We start from the raw sequence: 19,810 nt of genomic DNA, 5'->3' as shown, positions 1-19,810 counted from the left end.
TACTACCTATGAATTAGAGAAAATATTAATAGAGGATGTCTACAAATTATGTCACAAAAATATTGTTCACTTTATTGGATACATCATATCCAATATTCAAATCATGCTAATCAACTCATTGCTTCTGCATTACTTCCCCCTCCAATAACAATATATATTCAACAATATCCAGTTTTGTGAGTAGAATAGGAAACGGAAGTAAAGATGTGGACAAGTCAAAACACTATTCTGGGTATACAGAGCATCAGAAAGTGGACTGTGATCCAGAAAACCCTTGAGATAATAATTAATCCGAGTACTAGTAGATCCTGCCAAACTAATCATTTGCTTGGAAAAAAAACTTGAATAATCACGGAAGCTAGATCAGCATGTTTATGTGTGGTTTCTAAAAACTATCTGAGGGAAAGAAAACCTATTTGGATTCTTATCCTGACCAAAACTCTTGAGGCAACCTTTTTGGGAAGATTCCTTTTTAGTGTTATGTGGTTTATGCAGCGATTTGTTTTATTTTATGGGCGGGAGAAGGAAAAGTACTGCTTTTTGCAGGATATCTTTTTAAAAAATGTAGGTACCTCTTGCTCTGTGACTGTTTCCTGCGTGTGTGTGTGTGTGTGTGTGTGTGCGCGCGCGTGTCTGTGTACGCGCGCGCGTGTGTATGTTATCAGGAGCAGGAAACGAGCTGGAAGAACGAACGAGTACAGAGGCTATTCCAGGCTACCGAAGGAAGGCGGAGGCGGAAGGGGACCATTTTAAATCATTTTTTTTCTCCTCTGGCAATAGTGAGATCGCCCTTTCCCCTTTATTTTTGGCCACGGGGAGGTGTGGCAAAGCTGCCTTAGGCCATAAAAGGTGAAGCCACCACGTGGGATGCGTTATGGTGTTGCCAATCTGACGGCGGCACATTTTGTGGTGTGAGACTGGGGGAGGGGAAAAGGAGAGGACCGCTGGCAATCGAGGAGGGATAAGAGCCCGAGGAAGGAACAGCAATAGAGGAAGAAAAGCACCGGAGAAGCCCCCCCCCCGCTCCTGCGCACCCATCTCCTGCAAGCACCTCCCCAAAACAGCCACTTCCACGGTGTACAGCTGCTAACGATGGATTTTCTTTGTCAAGCAAACTGGGAAGTGATGTAAGTCCAACCTCCATCTAATCAGGATCAGCCGGGCGAACGGGAAGGGGGTTTCGTAACGGAGCAGGGGAGCTTTTGAGGGGGTGCTGCCTCCCCGAGAATACCCTCGCTTGGGTTGCTGCCGAGGATGATGCCGTTGATCTCCCGGGAAATGGACGGTCCACCCACATGACACGACTCCCCCCGGGGGGCTGGGGGACATCGCCGGATAGCAAATTGAGCCCCGCTAGCCTCGGCCCAGCGCCTCGAGTCTCCGGAGAAAGGCGCGGGGGGGGGGGAATGATGCGCGATTGTTCAGGAGAGAAGCGCTTCCTCATAGTTGTTTGTACCATTCCTCCTCCCTATCCCATCTATAATATTGAACACCATTATTCCCTTCCTTGGATTTCTTTCTTTTAGGATCAGCTCCCCCTCTCCCGTTTCTCCTTCCCCCAAAGCTAGAAGGCTGAAACCTCTCATCTAATATTTATGCTGACTGACTATCCCTAGCAATGGTCCCTCAATTCTCACCCCTTCCTCAATTTCATGTTACTGCTTCAACTTTGGTTTCCATTTTATATCAGGTTGTTGCTCCTGCCTTCCATCCTTTTTTCCCCTCAGAAGCATCTGTGGTATTCCATCCCCCCTTTGATCTCACTGCTGCCTAGTCTAAATTAATATTGTGGGTTTTTTTCTCTCCCAATTTTTAATTGCATATCCTCTCTCCATAAGACCGTGGGTTGTTCTCTGGTAATTGCTTTCTTGATCCATAACTTTTTCCTTTCTATTTACCCTTCTCATCCTAGGACCTGTGTACCTCTCTCCTAATCTAATTTTCTGTATTAAATTATACTCTATTCTAAAAAAGCTCAATAATTTGGCAGCATCCAGGATTGGAAATGTTGGAAATAAAGCAAGAAGAAGGTAGTCGGTATGGGATGGAGCCCCCAACTAAGGGGCCAATGTCATTAAAGATGTAGTTGTTTTTTAATGGAAAACACAACTAAGACATCAGTGAGATATATAATCTATTTTCTGGCCACTTTTCCCATTACTTGCCATGCTGTTGGTAGGAACTATGCTTCTACATTCCTACTATATTTATTGCCCTTTCCATCTGCTGTTCCTGTACTTTCCCTGCATGCCATCTGGGCTTGGTGCTTTCTCTCCCACCCACTTTCATTGCCTCCTTCCCCTTTTCCTAGTATGCCTGGCTTTTGTGAGTTTCCCTATATTTCTTAAAGCATTAATGCACCTTCCTTCCATCTCATACACTATTTTGGTCTGTATCTTGATACTTAATCTTGGATTTGTTCCTCCCTACCCTTGTAATTACTCAAAGTCAGGATGTGAAACTAAGTGAGAACTCAGATGAGTTGCCTTGAGTTCCATAATGGAAAAACATACTAAAGGAGGAATACGTTGACCTACACCTACCTTCTTGTTGCCAGCTATGCTGCACTCCCATTGAATTCCAGGGATGCTCTTCCCCCTATTCCATAATATGCAGCTACAGAATGGATTGTTTGATTTCTCCCATTCCTGTCATAATACTTCCAGCAAGTTCCTTCTGCTTTTCCACTTGTTACATACGTTTTAAACCTATTCCCCATTCTAACTAATCAAATTCTATCTTATTAGGGTTCAGCCTCCAGACTTGATTCTGAAAAGATGCTGAGAATTTGCTAAGAGTTGTTCTTGCTTATCCTGAGGAGATAAATGTGTGGCTACCTTTCTATTCCATACCCCAGAGGCTTCTCTGGCCACTTATTTCATGGGTGGGAACTTGTAAGGAGGGACTAAGACAATGTAAGAAAAGTATGGGTGTTTGTTTTGAGTTCTTGCTCATCTTTTTCTCTGAGCTTGAAGCTATCCACATGGTTGACTTTCCTATGAGGCAAAGGTGAAACAGTTGCTTCTGGAAGCCAACTTTAGATTTTGTAAATAGCAGAAGGCAAGCAGCAAATCTAATTTCTAGGGTCTAATCTGGTGGGACAGCCCCTGTACAAGTTCTGTTGATATGAATGGGGCACCTATTTAAGGGCATCTCCTGATTCTGTTTTCAATTTGGATTATTTCACACAATATTGTGGGACATTTTTGCAATTTTGAGTGCTCAAATAGGCACCATAGTTACAGAAGTGACAGAATTGCTTCCATGTACCTGAAATTATGGAGCATTATGAATGGATTTCCTTATTAAACTTGTTCTGGCTTTATCTTCATTTATTTATCTGTTATATTTCTGGGCAATATATATATATAGCATTCAGTCCTTCTATTTTTCCTGACAACAACTCTGTGAAGATTGGCCTGAGAGACAGTAATTGCTCTAAAGGCATCCTGTATACTTTCGTGGCTGAGGATGGACTCATAGCTGAGTCTCCTCCATTCTAGTCCAACACCTTAACAACTATATCATCCTATAAGTGAGTAACATTTTTTGGATTTTCCAGATGAGTTTTGAGGTCAGAAGGATAACTGGAGCATGTTAGGCAGCACTGTACAAGCAAGAAAATAATAAACAAGAACACAAGATTCTTCTATTATACTTAATTCATTTCTTAGTTAGAATATATTTTATTATATTGAAAATCAGCTTGCCTCTTCAGCACATGTGGTTGGCAGCAAGGGATGGGAGTGTAGAGCAGTAACATCAGTTATGTGCATGGTTCTTCCATGTGAACATGTTGTATAACTTTATGATCATAGGAGAAATGGGCAGTTGCAGTTTAATGTGGAACTCTTCAATTTAGTGCTTGGAGAAGGAAGGTGCTGCAGGATATTTTATCTTAAAAAAGTGTTCCTATTATGGCTACTTGGGTATGCCTTTCTCCATCAATGAGATGAGCTTATGCAGCAAGTTCTTTCTCTCACATTCTCACTTTCTTTTGTTTTAATATTTTCCTTTCAGTAATCCGTGGTCTTCTGTAGCTATCTATGGTCACTAAATCTTTTTATTGTAACTTTTTTTAATAATAAACTTGTTCAACATTATAATTAAAAAGATAAAACTAATACAAGAAAAGAAAAAATAAAATAATAAAAAACACAGTAAACAAGAAGAAAACAGCATAAACAAATGACTTTCCCTTTATCACAACAAATATAAACATTTTTAATAACTTATCTTCTTTTTAAAATACAGCAAATGATCTTTTCTTTCCATATCTCAACTCTTATCTATAAAAATATCCTTAAAACCTTGTTCAGTCCTAATCAGCCACAGTCCATTAAGGGAGGTAAGAAAGATAACATCTATTTTACCCTTGATCAAATAAACTGACTTTATATTCCTTCCTTTTACTTTTACCAATCTTTAATCCCTTCAAATAATGTCCTAAAACTTGATTTATTTTCATTTTTTTCTTTGACCTTTCTCACAAAATCCTTCAAGAGTTTAACAAGTCTTTTTTGTAAATCCAGTGTAGAAAATTATCCAGGTTGCTCTTTTGATTTGTTATTTATATATCCCTTTTAATTATTAAAATATCAGCCAGTTTCATTTGTATATCCAGTTTAGCATCTTTTTCTATATCATTCTTGTAGCCTGTCATTTTTAAATCCAATTTTAGATCTGTTCCTCTTCCACAACATCTTTTAAACATAGTCTATCTATAAAAGGCAGACACTCATAAAATTAACTTTTGAGTCAATTGTCCCCAAATATCCTTATCCTTCCCTCTAGTATCCAATCTTCAGAATCCCAACCTATCATTTTTTAAACAATTCAAAACAACTGATTTCCCATAGGAAGGATTTTTTAAAAATTTAATTCAAAGTCTTATTTCAAATCCATTTGGACCCTTCAAACATCAATGTTCTCACAATTTCTTGTTTATTAAAAAAAAGCAAGTGTTTTAAAGTTTTTTAAACTTTTATTTATTTTTGCACCGTGTTGAAGGAAATTTACACAGTGCTGTAAAACCTGTCATTTCCAAGGTTCCCAACAGCTTGAAAGCAGTTAATGAGCAATTTTTCTAAACTGACTAGAAAAGGGAAATAGGTGAACCCAGGACCGACTGTGGTTTGAGTGAAGATGTCATTCCCTTGTCTCCCAGAAAACCTGCCAGAGATCAGTGTTTTGTGATCTCCTTCTGAAGAGCAACTGTCTGGAGCACTTGTGGGAGATCTCAAGTCTTTTCTTTTTTCTGGAAAAGAATCTGTTTTCAGTTCAAAATTGCTTCTTCAGAAGTGATCTGTACTGTAGCTCTCACTGGCTTCTGGACCAAAGTTTTTCCTCTGGTTTTAATCTTATATGTACTTCTGCAATATTTGAGAATTCTACCTTTATTTTGATAATCTTCTGATTTCCATTGCTGTTGGTGTAGGTAGGAGATTAGGAGGAAGAAACAAAGCAAGAGTCATGGTTCTAAGACAATGAAGTTTAAAGAGGGCTGGCAGAAATTCATGAAAGGAGCCAGCTATGACTCAGGCTTTTGTGTCATATCCTCTCATCTGTTCCAGGGTAATCTCAAATGTTAGCCTTTTGATTGTGTCACTTATGTGCTGGATATGGAGAAAAGGAATCATTTCCAGTTGGAAAATGGGTTGTTTCAGAACATCTATTGGCAGCTGTGTGGATTTAGTGGGCAGACTTTACCAGCCTAGACTTCCCAATCTATATGGTTCAGATTGCCAAATGTGCATTTCTTGTATGCCTATTTTTCCACATTTAATATATTTATTTTATTTTAATTCCCTTTATATCCCGCCCTTCTCCGAAGACTCAGGGCGGCTTACAAGCTTAGCAGTAGCCTTCATTCTATGTATATGCCTGCTTATTAGGGCTTTCACACACACCCCAAGCGGCATTATTACAAAGTCAGCTTAATTGCCCCCAACAATCTGGGTCCTCATTTTACCTACCTCGGAAGGATGGAAGGCTGAGTCAACCTTGAGCCTGGTGGGATGCGAACCTGCACTAATTGCAGGCAGCTGGTGTTACTTAAGGAGGCATTAGCCCACTGCTCCACCAAGGCTCTTATATATAAAGGAAGGAATGGTCTTTGAACACAATCTTTGGAAGCATTCCTGGATTTTATTTGGATTTTTGGATATTTGGATTTTTCCATCACATGGATTTTTAAGTAAATCCCTTCTTGGTCAATAGTACCCTCTCTATCTATGATATATACATTATAGTATAGATGCGTCTAGCAAGGCTTTGCTGTATTCTAACAGCTGATATTCTCCCATCATTTGCATGTCTCCAGCCTCCTACATTCTACCTAAGTGTGTAACCCGGTGTTGTCATGTCTTAAACACCAGCTGTTTTCCTTTCCTCTCCTACTCTTTTTCATCTTGTCTGGTGAAGCGTTGTTAGCTTGCATGTTACGGTATTTTAGAAACTTCAGTTGGCTTAATAAGAATGTTACCTTAAGATGAAGTAGGTGTTTTTATTTTTACTTCATTACTTTTATTTTGCTTTGCTTTATACCTTTATAAATGCAGCTTTCCTCAGGATACATTTTTGTATATGGCTGCCATTTTTTCTGTTTCAATGTTGGAGAGAAGAAATCTAAGGAAGTAAGGTTATTCTAATCCAAAGATTAGTCTGAGGAATAGGTTCAAAGCTATTCATATTGGAAGATGCAACACACACATGAATATCCATGTATTATCGGGATATAAATCGTCTCTTCTAGGTTTGAAATAAACCATTGTCTTGCTTAGATTTGTACTTTTCCATTCTTTTTTAAAAAATCCTTTATCCTCCAGACATTGGTGGAAGGATTTCCCCTCCCCCCATCTCTCTGATTCTCATTTATGTGTTCCTTGCAGGTATGGTTGGCTTTGCTTTAATTAAATGTATTTAAATACAGATCCCTATAGTAACTGCAACACTCGTTTACAAAGCACAATTTAAAAAATAAATTATTGAATGGAAAAGGAAAATGACATTTACCTGCAGCAGAAAATAGCACGTGTCCATGTGCATGTGCATGCATTTGTGCGAATACTAGAAAATATAAGTTTTAGCTGGTATTTTGTTTATTGAAGCTACAGCTTTTCTTCTTACCTGGTATGACCTTGAAACTGTAGCATATTGAATTAGCTGGTTGGGTGTGCAAATTTAGATAGCTGTTGACTGCCAGTTGATTTAATTTGGATAGCTTCAGTTTTTAGAATTAACTCTTTAAGTTCCCTTCCCTTACTATCTCACCTCTATTGCCCTCTGTGAGATTTTGCCAATGTAACCAAGGTATCTCTGTACGATGTAGCTTTAGACAAGTTACCTGAGCTCACACACACACACACACACACACACACACACACACACAAACAAACACACACGTTTGGTGGCATTGCTTAGGCTGAGTATTTTTATTGTTTCTCTCCTACAAGCAGAATCTTGCCAGACTAAAGCAATTATCTGCAATAACTACAAGGTATACTCTGTGACTTATAAAGGAGGGTCCAATCTTGCTGTCTTCCTGCCTACCAGACATTCCAGGCTCTGCTGTCTTTGGATTTCTAGGAATGGGCCCATCTCTCCTATGACTCCTGATTACGTTCCACTACATCTCCTAATTTGTTTTAAAGTTGTAATAATAAATCTCAATAAATAGTAATATAAGGCATGGGCTATTCAACCATCTGATCTTTAGTTAATAATAATAAATTGATTAGAATGGTTTAAAAAAGCTGTTAATAAATTTACAAGGAGTGTGTGTGTGGGGGGGAAATCTCGAGTCAAATTCAACATTTTGTAAGAATCAAAAGATAGAGGTACATCTTGCTCTTCCAAACTTTAAACTATATTTAAAGTTTTAAACTATAAAACTTTAAGCTATATTTAAACTACTCAATGAGCAAAGCAAGAAATGCCAACCTAAACAAGAAGACCACAACACAATAGGGAGCAAACAGTTTCTTTAAAAAATGATGACCTCATATATGAACATAAAGAAGAAAACTGGTACACCCAAATTGAACACAATAGGGAACAAACAGCTTCCATAAAAAATGAGCCTATATATGTACCTAAAGAGCAAGACTGATGGAAACATGTCACTCTTAGAAGAAAGCAATCAAGGACAAAGCCCCTACTATCTACCATAGCCCACTCCAATGAAGACCCTCTGGAACTGAACAGTCTCTTTTATAGCCTCCCCCTAGAACAGAGGTGTCAAACTCGCAACATCACGTGAAGTGTTGTGATATATTGTCTTTTTTTTTTCATTGTTGGCAATGGGGTGGGTGTGGTTTCACCGTGAGAGATCTGGCCTGTGGGCCGGCAGTTTGACACCCCTGCCTAGAAAAAAATATAAGACACTCACAAAAGAGCATTCATCAGTAGTTTCTTAAAAAGAGGCACAACCCAGCATTCCTGAGACAGGAAGAAAAATATTCCAGACTTCCCTAGGAAAAAAAGGGTGAATACTGGTGATAGGAGATTCAATTCTTAGGGGAACAGAAACTATGCTCTGCAGACGAGGCAGTCAATTTAGAGAGGTATATAGTCTCCCTGGAGCAAAAATCAAAGATGTAACTAAGTACCTTACTAAAATAATCGACCCCATGGATTACTACCCCTTTCTTCTCCTACATGTGGAGACCAATGACACAACAATGAATCTGAAAACAATAACAAGAGATTATGAATAGCTAGGGAAGAAAATTAAATAATTGGGAGCACAAGGGGTGTTTTCATCTGAAATTTGGTGGGATGAAACACTGATCGAAGGATACAAACTATTCAAAAGAAACAGACCTAACAAAAGAGGAGGTGGAGATGCATTATATATAATAGATCACTACATCTCTACAGAAATACACAAAACCAAGGATGAAAACTACCTAGAATCCATATGGGTCAATATAAATGGGGGGGGGAATGACATTGCTATAGGCATATACTACAGGCCACCCATCCAAGCAGAAGAAATAGATGAACTCTTTGCTAATCAATTAACAAATATATGTAGGAAACATACCACAGTAGTAATGAGAGACTTTAACTACCCTGATATCAACTGGGAGACAAATTCTGCAGCAAGCGGGAGATTGAACAGATTCCTAACCAATTTGGCTGACAACTTTGTCATCCAAAAGGTAGAGGATGGAACTAGAGGAAAAGCTATACTAGACATAATTCTTACAAATAGAGAAGTGATAGAGGGAAAGAAATCCAAGAAGAAACCAGCATGGTTGCACAAAGATCTCTTTGATAAACAGAAAGACAAAAAGGATAAGTACAAAAAATGGAAAGAGTGACACATAACTAAGGCAGAATATCAGCAGATAGCCCAAATCTGCAAAGATGAAGTCAAGAAAGCAAAGTCTCAGAATGAACAAAGACTTGCAACAAAAGTCAAGGGTAATAAAAAAAAAGTTTCTTTCAACATATAAATAACCAAAAAAAGTCAAGGAAACAGTTGATCCATTAAAGGAGAAGATGGCAAGGAAGTAACAGGCAGCAAAGAGAAAGCAGAGTTGCTTAATTCATTCTTTGCATCAGTCTTCACACAAAAAGAAACTGTAGCCCAACCTATCAAAAACATAATTTAAAAGACAGAATAGAAATATAAATTAAAATAAACAAGAAAATGGTAAGAAAACACCTGTCTGACTTTGATGAATATAAATCACCAGTCCCTGATGGATTACATCCCAGAGTTTTGAAGGAGCTGGCAGTTGTTGTCTCAGAACCATTGTCATATCTTGGAGCATTGGGAAACTACCGGCGGATGGAAAAGAGCTGATGTGGTTCCCATCTTCAAAAAAGGAAAAAACAACAACCCAGAACTGGGAAACTACAGACCAATCAGCCTAACATCAATACCTGGGAAGATACTGGTGAAATAATTAAAAAACAGATCTGTGAACTCTAGAAACAAATAAAATTATAACTAGCAGCCAGCACAGGTTTGTTAAAAACAGATTATGCCAAACCAATCTTATTTCATTCTTTGACAAAGTAACTAAAGTAGTAGACCAGTGAAATGCTGTGGACATAGTATATTTAGACTTCAGCTAGGCATTGGACAAGGTAGACCACAACCTACTTCTTGGTAAGCTAGAAAAATGTGGGATAGACAGTATCATCATCAGAAGGTTTTATAACTGACTGACAAACTGTATTTAACATTGTCCTTAATGATACTACATGTATATGGCAGGAAGTAAGCAGTAGGGTACCACAAAGTTCTATCTTAGGCCCAGTACTCTTAAATATTTTCATTAATAACTTAGATTAGGGAACAGAAAGGGAATTTGCAGATGACACTAAGTTGGCAGGAATAGCTAACACACCAGAAGACAAGCTCAGGATCCAAAAAGATCTTGACCGACTTGAACAACAAAATGAAATGCAGTGTGGAGGAAAGCAAGGTTTTACATCTGAGCAGGAAAAACCAAAGGTACAAGTACAGATTAGGCGAAACCTGGCTCAAAAACAATAACTGAAAGGGACCTTGGAATCCCAGTGAATGATCACTTAAACATGAGTCAGCAGCGTGGGCAGCAGCCAAAAAACTAATACAATCATTTGTTGTATAAAGAGGCATAGAATCAAAATCACATGAAGTATTAGTACCACTTTATAAAGTCTTAGTAAGACCACACTTGGAATACTGCATCCAGTTTTGGTCACCACGTTACAAAAAAGATATTTGGAAAAAGTGCAAAGAAGAGCAACTAAGATGATTAAAGGCCTGGAGACTAAAACATATGAAGAATGGTTGCTGGATTTGGGTTTGGCAAGTCTAGAGAAAAGAAGGACTAGGCAGGATACGATAGCAGTATTCCAGTATTTGAGAGGTGGTCGATCACAAAGAGGAAGGGGTCAATTTATTTTCCAAAGCGCTAGAGGGCAGGACAAGAAACAATGGATGGAAACTAATAAAGGAGAAAAGCAACCTGGAATTAAAGAGAAACTTCCTAACAGTGAGGACAATTAACCTGTGGAATAGCTTGCCTTCAGATGTTGTGGGTGGTTCATCACTCAAGGTTTTTAAGAAGAGACTGGACAGCAGCTTGTCTGAAATAATATAGGGACTCCTGCTTGAGTAGCGGGCTGGACTAGAAAACCTTCAAGGTCCCTTCCAGATCTACTCTATTCTGAATGCTGAATATTACAGGACAAACTGTCATTCCTAACAGAAATGATAAAATCCTCAAATAGTAGAACATCAACATTTCATGGAGCTGGTGTAATTAATGGGTTTTATAGATATTTATGGTACAAGGACACCAAAGAGTACAAAAATGTTAAAAATAACATAATGTGAAGTTTGATAAAAAGTGTGAAATCTTATGAAAATAATAATAATTCCAACAATCTCACTGGTAGCCTCTCCTTAAATTTTTGTTTTAATTTTGGAGTAAGAAAAATGCAATTACAGTATCATCCATTTAGGCTGCATGAACAGATCAAAGACATACCAGAGTTTTGGGCATTGCAGATCATCTAGAGAGCTGTAGTGTGGCAGGTCGAATCCCGAGTGCCGCGTAACAGAGTGAGCACCTGTTACTCGTCCCAGCTTCTGCCAACCTAGCAGTTCGAAAGCACATAAAAATGCAAGTAGAAAAATAGGGACCACTATGGTGGGAAGGTAACAGTGTTCCGTGCGCCTTTGGCGTCTAGTCATGCCGGCCACATGACCACGGAGATGTCCTCAGACAAGCGCTGGCTCTTCAGCTTTGAAACGGAGATGAGCACCAGCCCCTAGAGTCAGAAATGACTAGCACGCATGTGCGGGGGAACCTTTACCTTTTTACTATATCTATATCTATCTATCTATCTATCTATCTATCTATCTATCTATCTATCTATCTATCTATCTATCTATCTATCTATCTATCTATGAATATATGAGCCATTCAGAACTGTAAAAATTATTCTGCTTTTTAAAAATAATGAATGATTTTTGTAGTCTCATTTCTTTACTCAATACGCCCACATAAGCCATTTACAAAAGTTCTGCCGTGGTTTGCAAATTTCTGCAGCAGTTTGGACACTCACCTTTCCTCCGTACCTGATTTTATCTTACTATTGTTCTCCTTCCCGTTCTCCTTCCCCTTTCCTTCTCGGGGGGGGGGGGTTTGTCATATTCTGTGCCCATGTCTGAAATTGTTTAGTTCTTTCAGCAGGCCATCTCTGTGTTGGGCTTGACTAGCATATTTTTTCTTTCCAGTACTCATACTGAGAAATCCAGTTGAGCATTTGAGTTGCAGATTTTTACCGTATATACTTGAGTATAAGCCGAATTTTTCAGCCCACTTTTTGGGCTGAAAAATTCCACTTCGGCTTATACTCCAGTCAACAAAAAAACTTACCGAGGACTTGTGCGCGGCCGAGGCTTTGGTGCTTCCGGGATCGCCCGCACCTCTCCCAAGCCACCGCCGTCCGAGACCTGCCGAAGTTTGGGGAGGTTTGGGGAGGTGCGCGCGCACCTCCCCAAACTCCGCGCCTTGCCTGCCTGCTTCTTTCCGCAGCGGAAAGAAGCAGGCAGGCAGGGCGCGGAGGAACGGAGACTTGCCGACGTTTGGGGAGGTTTGGGCGCCTCCCCAAACCTCGGCAGGTCTCCGTTCCTCCGCGCAGACCTGCCGACGTTTGGGGAGGTTTGGGCGCCTCCCCAAACCTCGGCAGGTCTCCGTTCCTCCTGCCGACCTTTGGGGAGGTTTGGGCGCCTCCCCAAACCTCCCCAGGTCTCCGTTCCTCCTGCCGACCTTTGGGGAGGTTTGGGCGCCTCCCCAAACGTCCCCAAACCTCGGCAGGTCTCCGTTCCTCCTGCCGACCTTTGGGGAGGTTTGGGCGCCTCCCCAAACCTCCCCAAACCTCGGCAGGTCTCCGTTCCTCCTGCCGACCTTTGGGGAGGTTTGGGCGCCTCCCCAAACGTCCCCAAACCTCGGCAGGTCTCCGTTCCTCCTGCCGACCTTTGGGGAGGTTTGGGCGCCTCCCCAAACCTCCCCAAACCTCGGCAGGTCTCCGTTCCTCCGCGCAGACCTGCCGACCTTTGGGGAGGTTTGGGCGCCTCCCCAAACGTCCCCAAACCTCGGCAGGTCTCCGTTCCTGTTTGGGGAGGTTTGGGCGCCTCCCCAAACCTCCCCAAACCTCGGAAGGTCTCCGTTCCTCCGCGCAGACCTGCCGACCTTTGGGGAGGTTTGGGCGCCTCCCCAAACGTCCCCAAACCTCGGCAGGTCTCCGTTCCTGTTTGGGGAGGTTTGGGCGCCTCCCCAAACCTCGGCAGGTCTCCGTTCCTCCGCGCAGACCTGCCGACCTTTGGGGAGGTTTGGGCGCCTCCCCAAACGTCCCCAAACCTCGGCAGGTCTCCGTTCCTGTTTGGGGAGGTTTGGGCGCCTCCCCAAACCTCCCCAAACCTCGGCAGGTCTCCGTTCCTCCGCGCAGACCTGCCGACCTTTGGGGAGGTTTGGGCGCCTCCCCAAACGTCCCCAAACCTCGGCAGGTCTCCGTTCCTGTTTGGGGAGGTTTGGGCGCCTCCCCAAACCTCCCCAAACCTCGGCAGGTCTCCGTTCCTCCGCGCAGACCTGCCGACGTTTGGGGAGGTTTGGGCGCCTCCCCAAACCTCCCCAAACCTCGGCAGGTCTCCGTTCCTGTTTGGGGAGGTTTGGGCGCCTCCCCAAACCTCCCCAAACCTCGGCAGGTCTCCGTTCCTCCGCGCAGACCTGCCGACCTTTGGGGAGGTTTGGGCGCCTCCCCAAACGTCCCCAAACCTCGGCAGGTCTCCGTTCCTGTTTGGGGAGGTTTGGGCGCCTCCCCAAACCTCCCCAAACCTCGGCAGGTCTCCGTTCCTCCGCGCAGACCTGCCGACCTTTGGGGAGGTTTGGGCGCCTCCCCAAACGTCCCCAAACCTCGGCAGGTCTCCGTTCCTGTTTGGGGAGGTTTGGGCGCCTCCCCAAACCTCCCCAAACCTCGGCAGGTCTCCGTTCCTCCGCGCAGACCTGCCGACGTTTGGGGAGGTTTGGGCGCCTCCCCAAACCTCCCCAAACCTCGGCAGGTCTCCGTTCCTGTTTGGGGAGGTTTGGGCGCCTCCCCAAACCTCCCCAAACCTCGGCAGGTCTCCGTTCCTCCGCGCAGACCTGCCGACCTTTGGGGAGGTTTGGGCGCCTCCCCAAACGTCCCCAAACCTCGGCAGGTCTCCGTTCCTGTTTGGGGAGGTTTGGGCGCCTCCCCAAACCTCCCCAAACCTCGGCAGGTCTCCGTTCCTCCGCGCAGACCTGCCGACCTTTGGGGAGGTTTGGGCGCCTCCCCAAACGTCCCCAAACCTCGGCAGGTCTCCGTTCCTGTTTGGGGAGGTTTGGGCGCCTCCCCAAACCTCCCCAAACCTCGGCAGGTCTCCGTTCCTCCGCGCAGACCTGCCGACGTTTGGGGAGGTTTGGGCGCCTCCCCAAACCTCCCCAAACCTCGGCAGGTCTCCGTTCCTGTTTGGGGAGGTTTGGGCGCCTCCCCAAACCTCCCCAAACCTCGGCAGGTCTCCGTTCCTCCGCGCAGACCTGCCGACCTTTGGGGAGGTTTGGGCGCCTCCCCAAACCTCCCCAAACGTCGGCAGGTCTGCGCGGAGGAACGGAGACCTGCCGAGGTTTGGGGACGTTTGGGGAGGCGCCCAAACCTCCCCAAACAGGAACGGAGACCTGCCGAGGTTTGGGGACGTTTGGGGAGGCGCCCAAACCTCCCCAAAGGTCGGCAGGTCTGCGCGGAGGAACGGAGACCTGCCGAGGTTTGGGGAGGTTTGGGGAGGCGCCCAAACCTCCCCAAACAGGAACGGAGACCTGCCGAGGTTTGGGGACGTTTGGGGAGGCGCCCAAACCTCCCCAAACGTCGGCAGGTCTGCGCGGAGGAACGGAGACCTGCCGAGGTTTGGGGACGTTTGGGGAGGCGCCCAAACCTCCCCAAACAGGAACGGAGACCTGCCGAGGTTTGGGGACGTTTGGGGAGGCGCCCAAACCTCCCCAAAGGTCGGCAGGTCTGCGCGGAGGAACGGAGACCTGCCGAGGTTTGGGGAGGCGCCCAAACCTCCCCAAACAGGAACGGAGACCTGCCGAGGTTTGGGGACGTTTGGGGAGGCGCCCAAACCTCCCCAAAGGTCGGCAGGTCTGCGCGGAGGAACGGAGACCTGCCGAGGTTTGGGGAGGTTTGGGGAGGCGCCCAAACCTCCCCAAACAGGAACGGAGACCTGCCGAGGTTTGGGGACGTTTGGGGAGGCGCCCAAACCTCCCCAAAGGTCGGCAGGTCTGCGCGGAGGAACGGAGACCTGCCGAGGTTTGGGGACGTTTGGGGAGGCGCCCAAACCTCCCCAAACAGGAACGGAGACCTGCCGAGGTTTGGGGACGTTTGGGGAGGCGCCCAAACCTCCCCAAAGGTCGGCAGGTCTGCGCGGAGGAACGGAGACCTGCCGAGGTTTGGGGAGGTTTGGGGAGGCGCCCAAACCTCCCCAAACAGGAACGGAGACCTGCCGAGGTTTGGGGACGTTTGGGGAGGCGCCCAAACCTCCCCAAAGGTCGGCAGGTCTGCGCGGAGGAACGGAGACCTGCCGAGGTTTGGGGAGGTTTGGGGAGGCGCCCAAACCTCCCCAAACAGGAACGGAGACCTGCCGAGGTTTGGGGAGGTTTGGGGAGGCGCCCAAACCTCCCCAAACGTCGGCAGGTCTGCGCGGAGGAACGGAGACCTGCCGAGGTTTGGGGAGGTTTGGGGAGGCGCCCAAACCTCCCCAAACAGGAACGGAGACCTGCCGAGGTTTGGGGACGTTTGGGGAGGCGCCCAAACCTCCCCAAAGGTCGGCAGGTCTGCGCGGAGGAACGGAGACCTGCCGAGGTTTGGGGAGGCGCCCAAACCTCCCCAAAGGTCGGCAGGAGGAACGGAGACCTGCCGAGGTTTGGGGAGGTTTGGGGAGGCGCCCAAACCTCCCCAAAGGTCGGCAGGAGGAACGGAGACCTGCCGAGGTTTGGGGAGGCGCCCAAACCTCCCCAAAGGTCGGCAGGAGGAACGGAGACCTGCCGAGGTTTGGGGAGGCGCCCAAACCTCCCCAAAGGTCGGCAGGAGGAACGGAGACCTGCCGAGGTTTGGGGAGGTTTGGGGAGGCGCCCAAACCTCCCCAAAGGTCGGCAGGAGGAACGGAGACTTGGGGAGGTTTGGGGAGGCGCCCAAACCTCCCCAAAGGTCGGCAGGAGGAACGGAGACCTGCCGACGAGCCGCGGCCACACAGGGTATTCCTGTGTATTCAGGCTTGCAAAATGGCGGATCGAGCCTCTGCTGGCGGCAGAGGCTTGCAGAACGGCGGATCGGCTTATACTCGAGTCAATAACTTTTTCCAGTTTTGGGGGGTGAAATTGGGGGTCTCGGCTTATACTCGAGTCGGCTTATACTCAAGTATATACGGTATTTCATTCTTGTGGGATGACTTAGAAAAGTCTGCTAATGGGGATAAAGTGACTTTATCCACTTTAGATAAAGAGAACTAGACCCCATATGTCATTCAACACAGTATATAATGGTACACAGTCAGATCTGGAACCTTGGTGAACAATGATCCAAACATTCTGCAGTACAAGACCTGTGAAGGTGAATGGAAGATATACTAAGAGTGTTTCTGACAAACTTTGTGTTCCTTAAAAGCATGTGGGAAGGACATACGGTCATGCCAAGCAAGTCCTGTTGGGTCAATTTGTGCTTAACGTCCTTCCAAGCCCAAATCAATAAACATAATAGGGACTTCTAAACTGCTGCAATATGTGATGGGTGAGACAGCATAATTGATAGATGCAGCTGGTGGAGAGCAATCCACCCCAATTCTTTAGCATACTTACAAATAAAGGGTTAGAAACACAAATATGTAATGGAGTACCACACTAGTGTACTGTAAATCTTTAAAACAGTAATGATATGCTATCAATAGGAAGCACTAATAAGATGGTAACAAAGTGTGTACAAAAAATGTTGATATTTCTTTTGCATCTTTTCTTTATTAGACCTTATCCTGGATTCCAAACAGATATTGTCCCTCAGAATAGCTTTCAGCAATTAAAAATCCAGTTACAAATATATAGATCTTTTGCTTAACTTATAACAGAAATGATAAGAAGATGCTTAAAAGAAATGGAATGTTGGAAAAAAGTATTTTGCTATCTGTTATATTATTTTTGTTTTTTGTCACCTCCTGCAGCTGGATTTGGTCATGCATTGATATTTCCTGCTAAATGCTCACCCCTTCCAGACTATGTCATGGACTCCATGTTTGAGGATGACATCAGCATCCTTACCCAAGATGCCTTGGTGCAGGATGATGAATGGTTGGACAGTCCGAACACTGACCTCTCCAGTGAGATGTGTTCTGCCTCTCACTTTGCTTTCATCACAGCATATGATGACATCAAGAATCGCTTGACAGGGTTAGAGCAGGAGAACACTAACCTCAAACGGAAACTAAATATGTATGAGATCAAGGTGAGTGGTAGCTGTGTAAAGTAAGATCAGCCAGAAAAATAGCATGTACCCAATTCAGGGGAAAAAATGTTGCTCCTATCATAGGCAGGGATATATCTAATTACCTATTGCTACAGAACATTGACCCCACACACCTACTTTTTAATGTGTTGGTTCCTGATATGCTCGAGCAATCTTCTCCAGCTGCCTGTGTTGAGACTGCAGTTTCAGAAATTTCCAGCCAGCAAAGCTATTTTAATACTTTTGGAGGATGCAAAGTTAAAGAAGGCTAGAGTAGCCTTTTATTTTCATGTACTCTTTTTTCTTCACCGCTGTGGACCAATGTCCTATCATGCCCAGGATAGGTGGCTGCTAGATAGACCAATGTGCTGACTAGGCTTCAGCTGGTCTATTTTATTTTTTCCCCTAGGAAAAATGTCATATTGTTGCCAATGCTCACATGTTGTAAGTCTATTCAGAAGTTTTTCTTGGTTATACAACACCTCCCTCCTTTTGATTGGTTTTTCATTTAAAATAAAATGAAAATAATTAAATTAATAGAGAACCGCCTCCTTAAACTAATGGCTCTCATATTGTGGCCCACAGATTACTGTCAACTCCAATTAGACGTTTCACGGAAAAACAGTTGAAGCACTGAATATATTTATATTCTACCCAGTATTTGATTTTTAAAAAAATCTATTTTGTCCACAGAATCATTTTTCTTTGTTTATTGTAGCAGCTAATAGTGACTCTCTGATATTTAAATCTTACATGCAGATTTACTTGCTATTACTTCCCATTTTGTGCAAATATTAGTAAAATATGTGTGTACGTGTGTACATATAGATACGTAAATACACATTATTCTCATATATGCACACACGGTTTTTTTGCATCTGGCCTGCAGTTTCCATTGATCAGTGACTTTGGAGAAGAACATATGTTCTCAGCTTATGAATCCAAGGAGACTTCTCTTCTGAAGAGTGAGAAAGTCAACCTCCAGCAGCAGTTGAATCAGTTCCAGCGTGAGGTGAGGGGACTGTCTCAGTAATCTTTGAAAAAATGGGTGCATTTAACTTACTGATCTTTTCATGGAATTTTGCCTGTCATGTGGTGGCCTTTACCACTACCTCATGAACTGAAATGTGGTTCAAGGCTGAGGGTTTGTTTTGTTTCTTTTGCATCTTTTCTTTATTAGACCTTTTAGTAATACATGACTATGATAGTATACAAAATTGATAAGAAAATAACATTTCTAATAGCTGGGGTTGCCTGAAGAAGGACTCTCTCTCCATTTTCATTGAGGATAATTTAATGGGGTATGTTCATTTTCATGTGCAATTCTCTGTTGTTGTGTTCTGGAATTTCAATCTTCACACATCTGGAGGAAGGGTCCTGTACAGTTTCAATCTCAGAAAGCATAGTGAGTTAAGTACAGTAACGAATAGTACCAAAGACATAGAAAGAAATAGAGTTTCACATGTCTCAAATCACACCTTCAACTAGGTGAGACCAGTGGTAAGTGCATTTGGATCCCAGTGTTCTGTTTGCACAGGAAGCTCTCAAATGACAACAATCCAAAATTGTGCACATGGAGATAGACACATGTATGTACAATCACACACACACGGGAGAGGACTGTGAATAAAATTCTTTAAGGGAAATTTTATCTCTGTTGTCTCTATTCCTAGAAATAGGTAATTGAGTAAATGAAATACTAATACCTGTGTTCTGCATTAGAGTAGGGAGCCCATAGGCCACAGTGGATAATGTGTCAGGTTTAAATTAGTTATGCATTAATTATATTTTCTGTAAAGATTTTTTTTGCCCTGAACAGACATGTACTTAGCAGAATTTTATGAATTCTAGCATATTTATCTTTATATTAAAGTGAAACTATTTATTATTCTATAGGGTCTTAATTGTTATTTTAACTCATCATAACCAAAGTAATGCAGTGGAAAAGGAAGACCTAAAGTTTCAAATACATATTGAGCCTAGAAGATTCGTAAGACGATCTTGGGTCAATTGTTGTTTCTCGTAGCATTGCATACTTCATAAGGGTGTATAGGTAAAATGGGATAGAACCACTGTGAGAGTGTGTGTATGCATTCTTTTTCTTTTTTTAATTGTATAAATATTTTATTTAATCATTAAATATACAAGATTTTATGCAGTGAACATTCAAGTGACTATATAAGAAGTAAGAAATACAATCAATCACCAATAATCACAACTAAGGGACTCTTTTGGACAAAGAGTCTTTATACAGGGCCCTTTTTTAGTTATATATATTATTCTTTTTTTATTATAA

General features: G+C 43.5%; 1 protein-coding gene across 1 annotated transcript in view; it reads left to right on the top strand.

Annotated features, from left to right (window-relative positions):
* Positions 1-762: 762 nt before the first annotated feature.
* The window catches only part of TBKBP1 (TBK1 binding protein 1), a 99,394-nt gene continuing 80,346 nt past the window's right edge, over positions 763-19,810 (top strand). Inside the window, exons 1-3 of the mRNA XM_081343811.1 lie at positions 763-1,127; positions 17,234-17,514; positions 18,404-18,526. Of these exons, the coding sequence (XP_081199937.1) occupies positions 17,293-17,514; positions 18,404-18,526 (345 nt within the window). The 5' untranslated portion in view covers positions 763-1,127; positions 17,234-17,292. The remainder of the gene's footprint in view (positions 1,128-17,233; positions 17,515-18,403; positions 18,527-19,810) is intronic.

This window comes from Vipera berus, assembly GCF_964194415.1.
Source record: "Vipera berus genome assembly, chromosome: Z".
Classification (NCBI taxonomy): domain Eukaryota; kingdom Metazoa; phylum Chordata; class Lepidosauria; order Squamata; family Viperidae; genus Vipera; species Vipera berus.
This window is presented reverse-complemented; position numbering and strand designations above follow the sequence as displayed.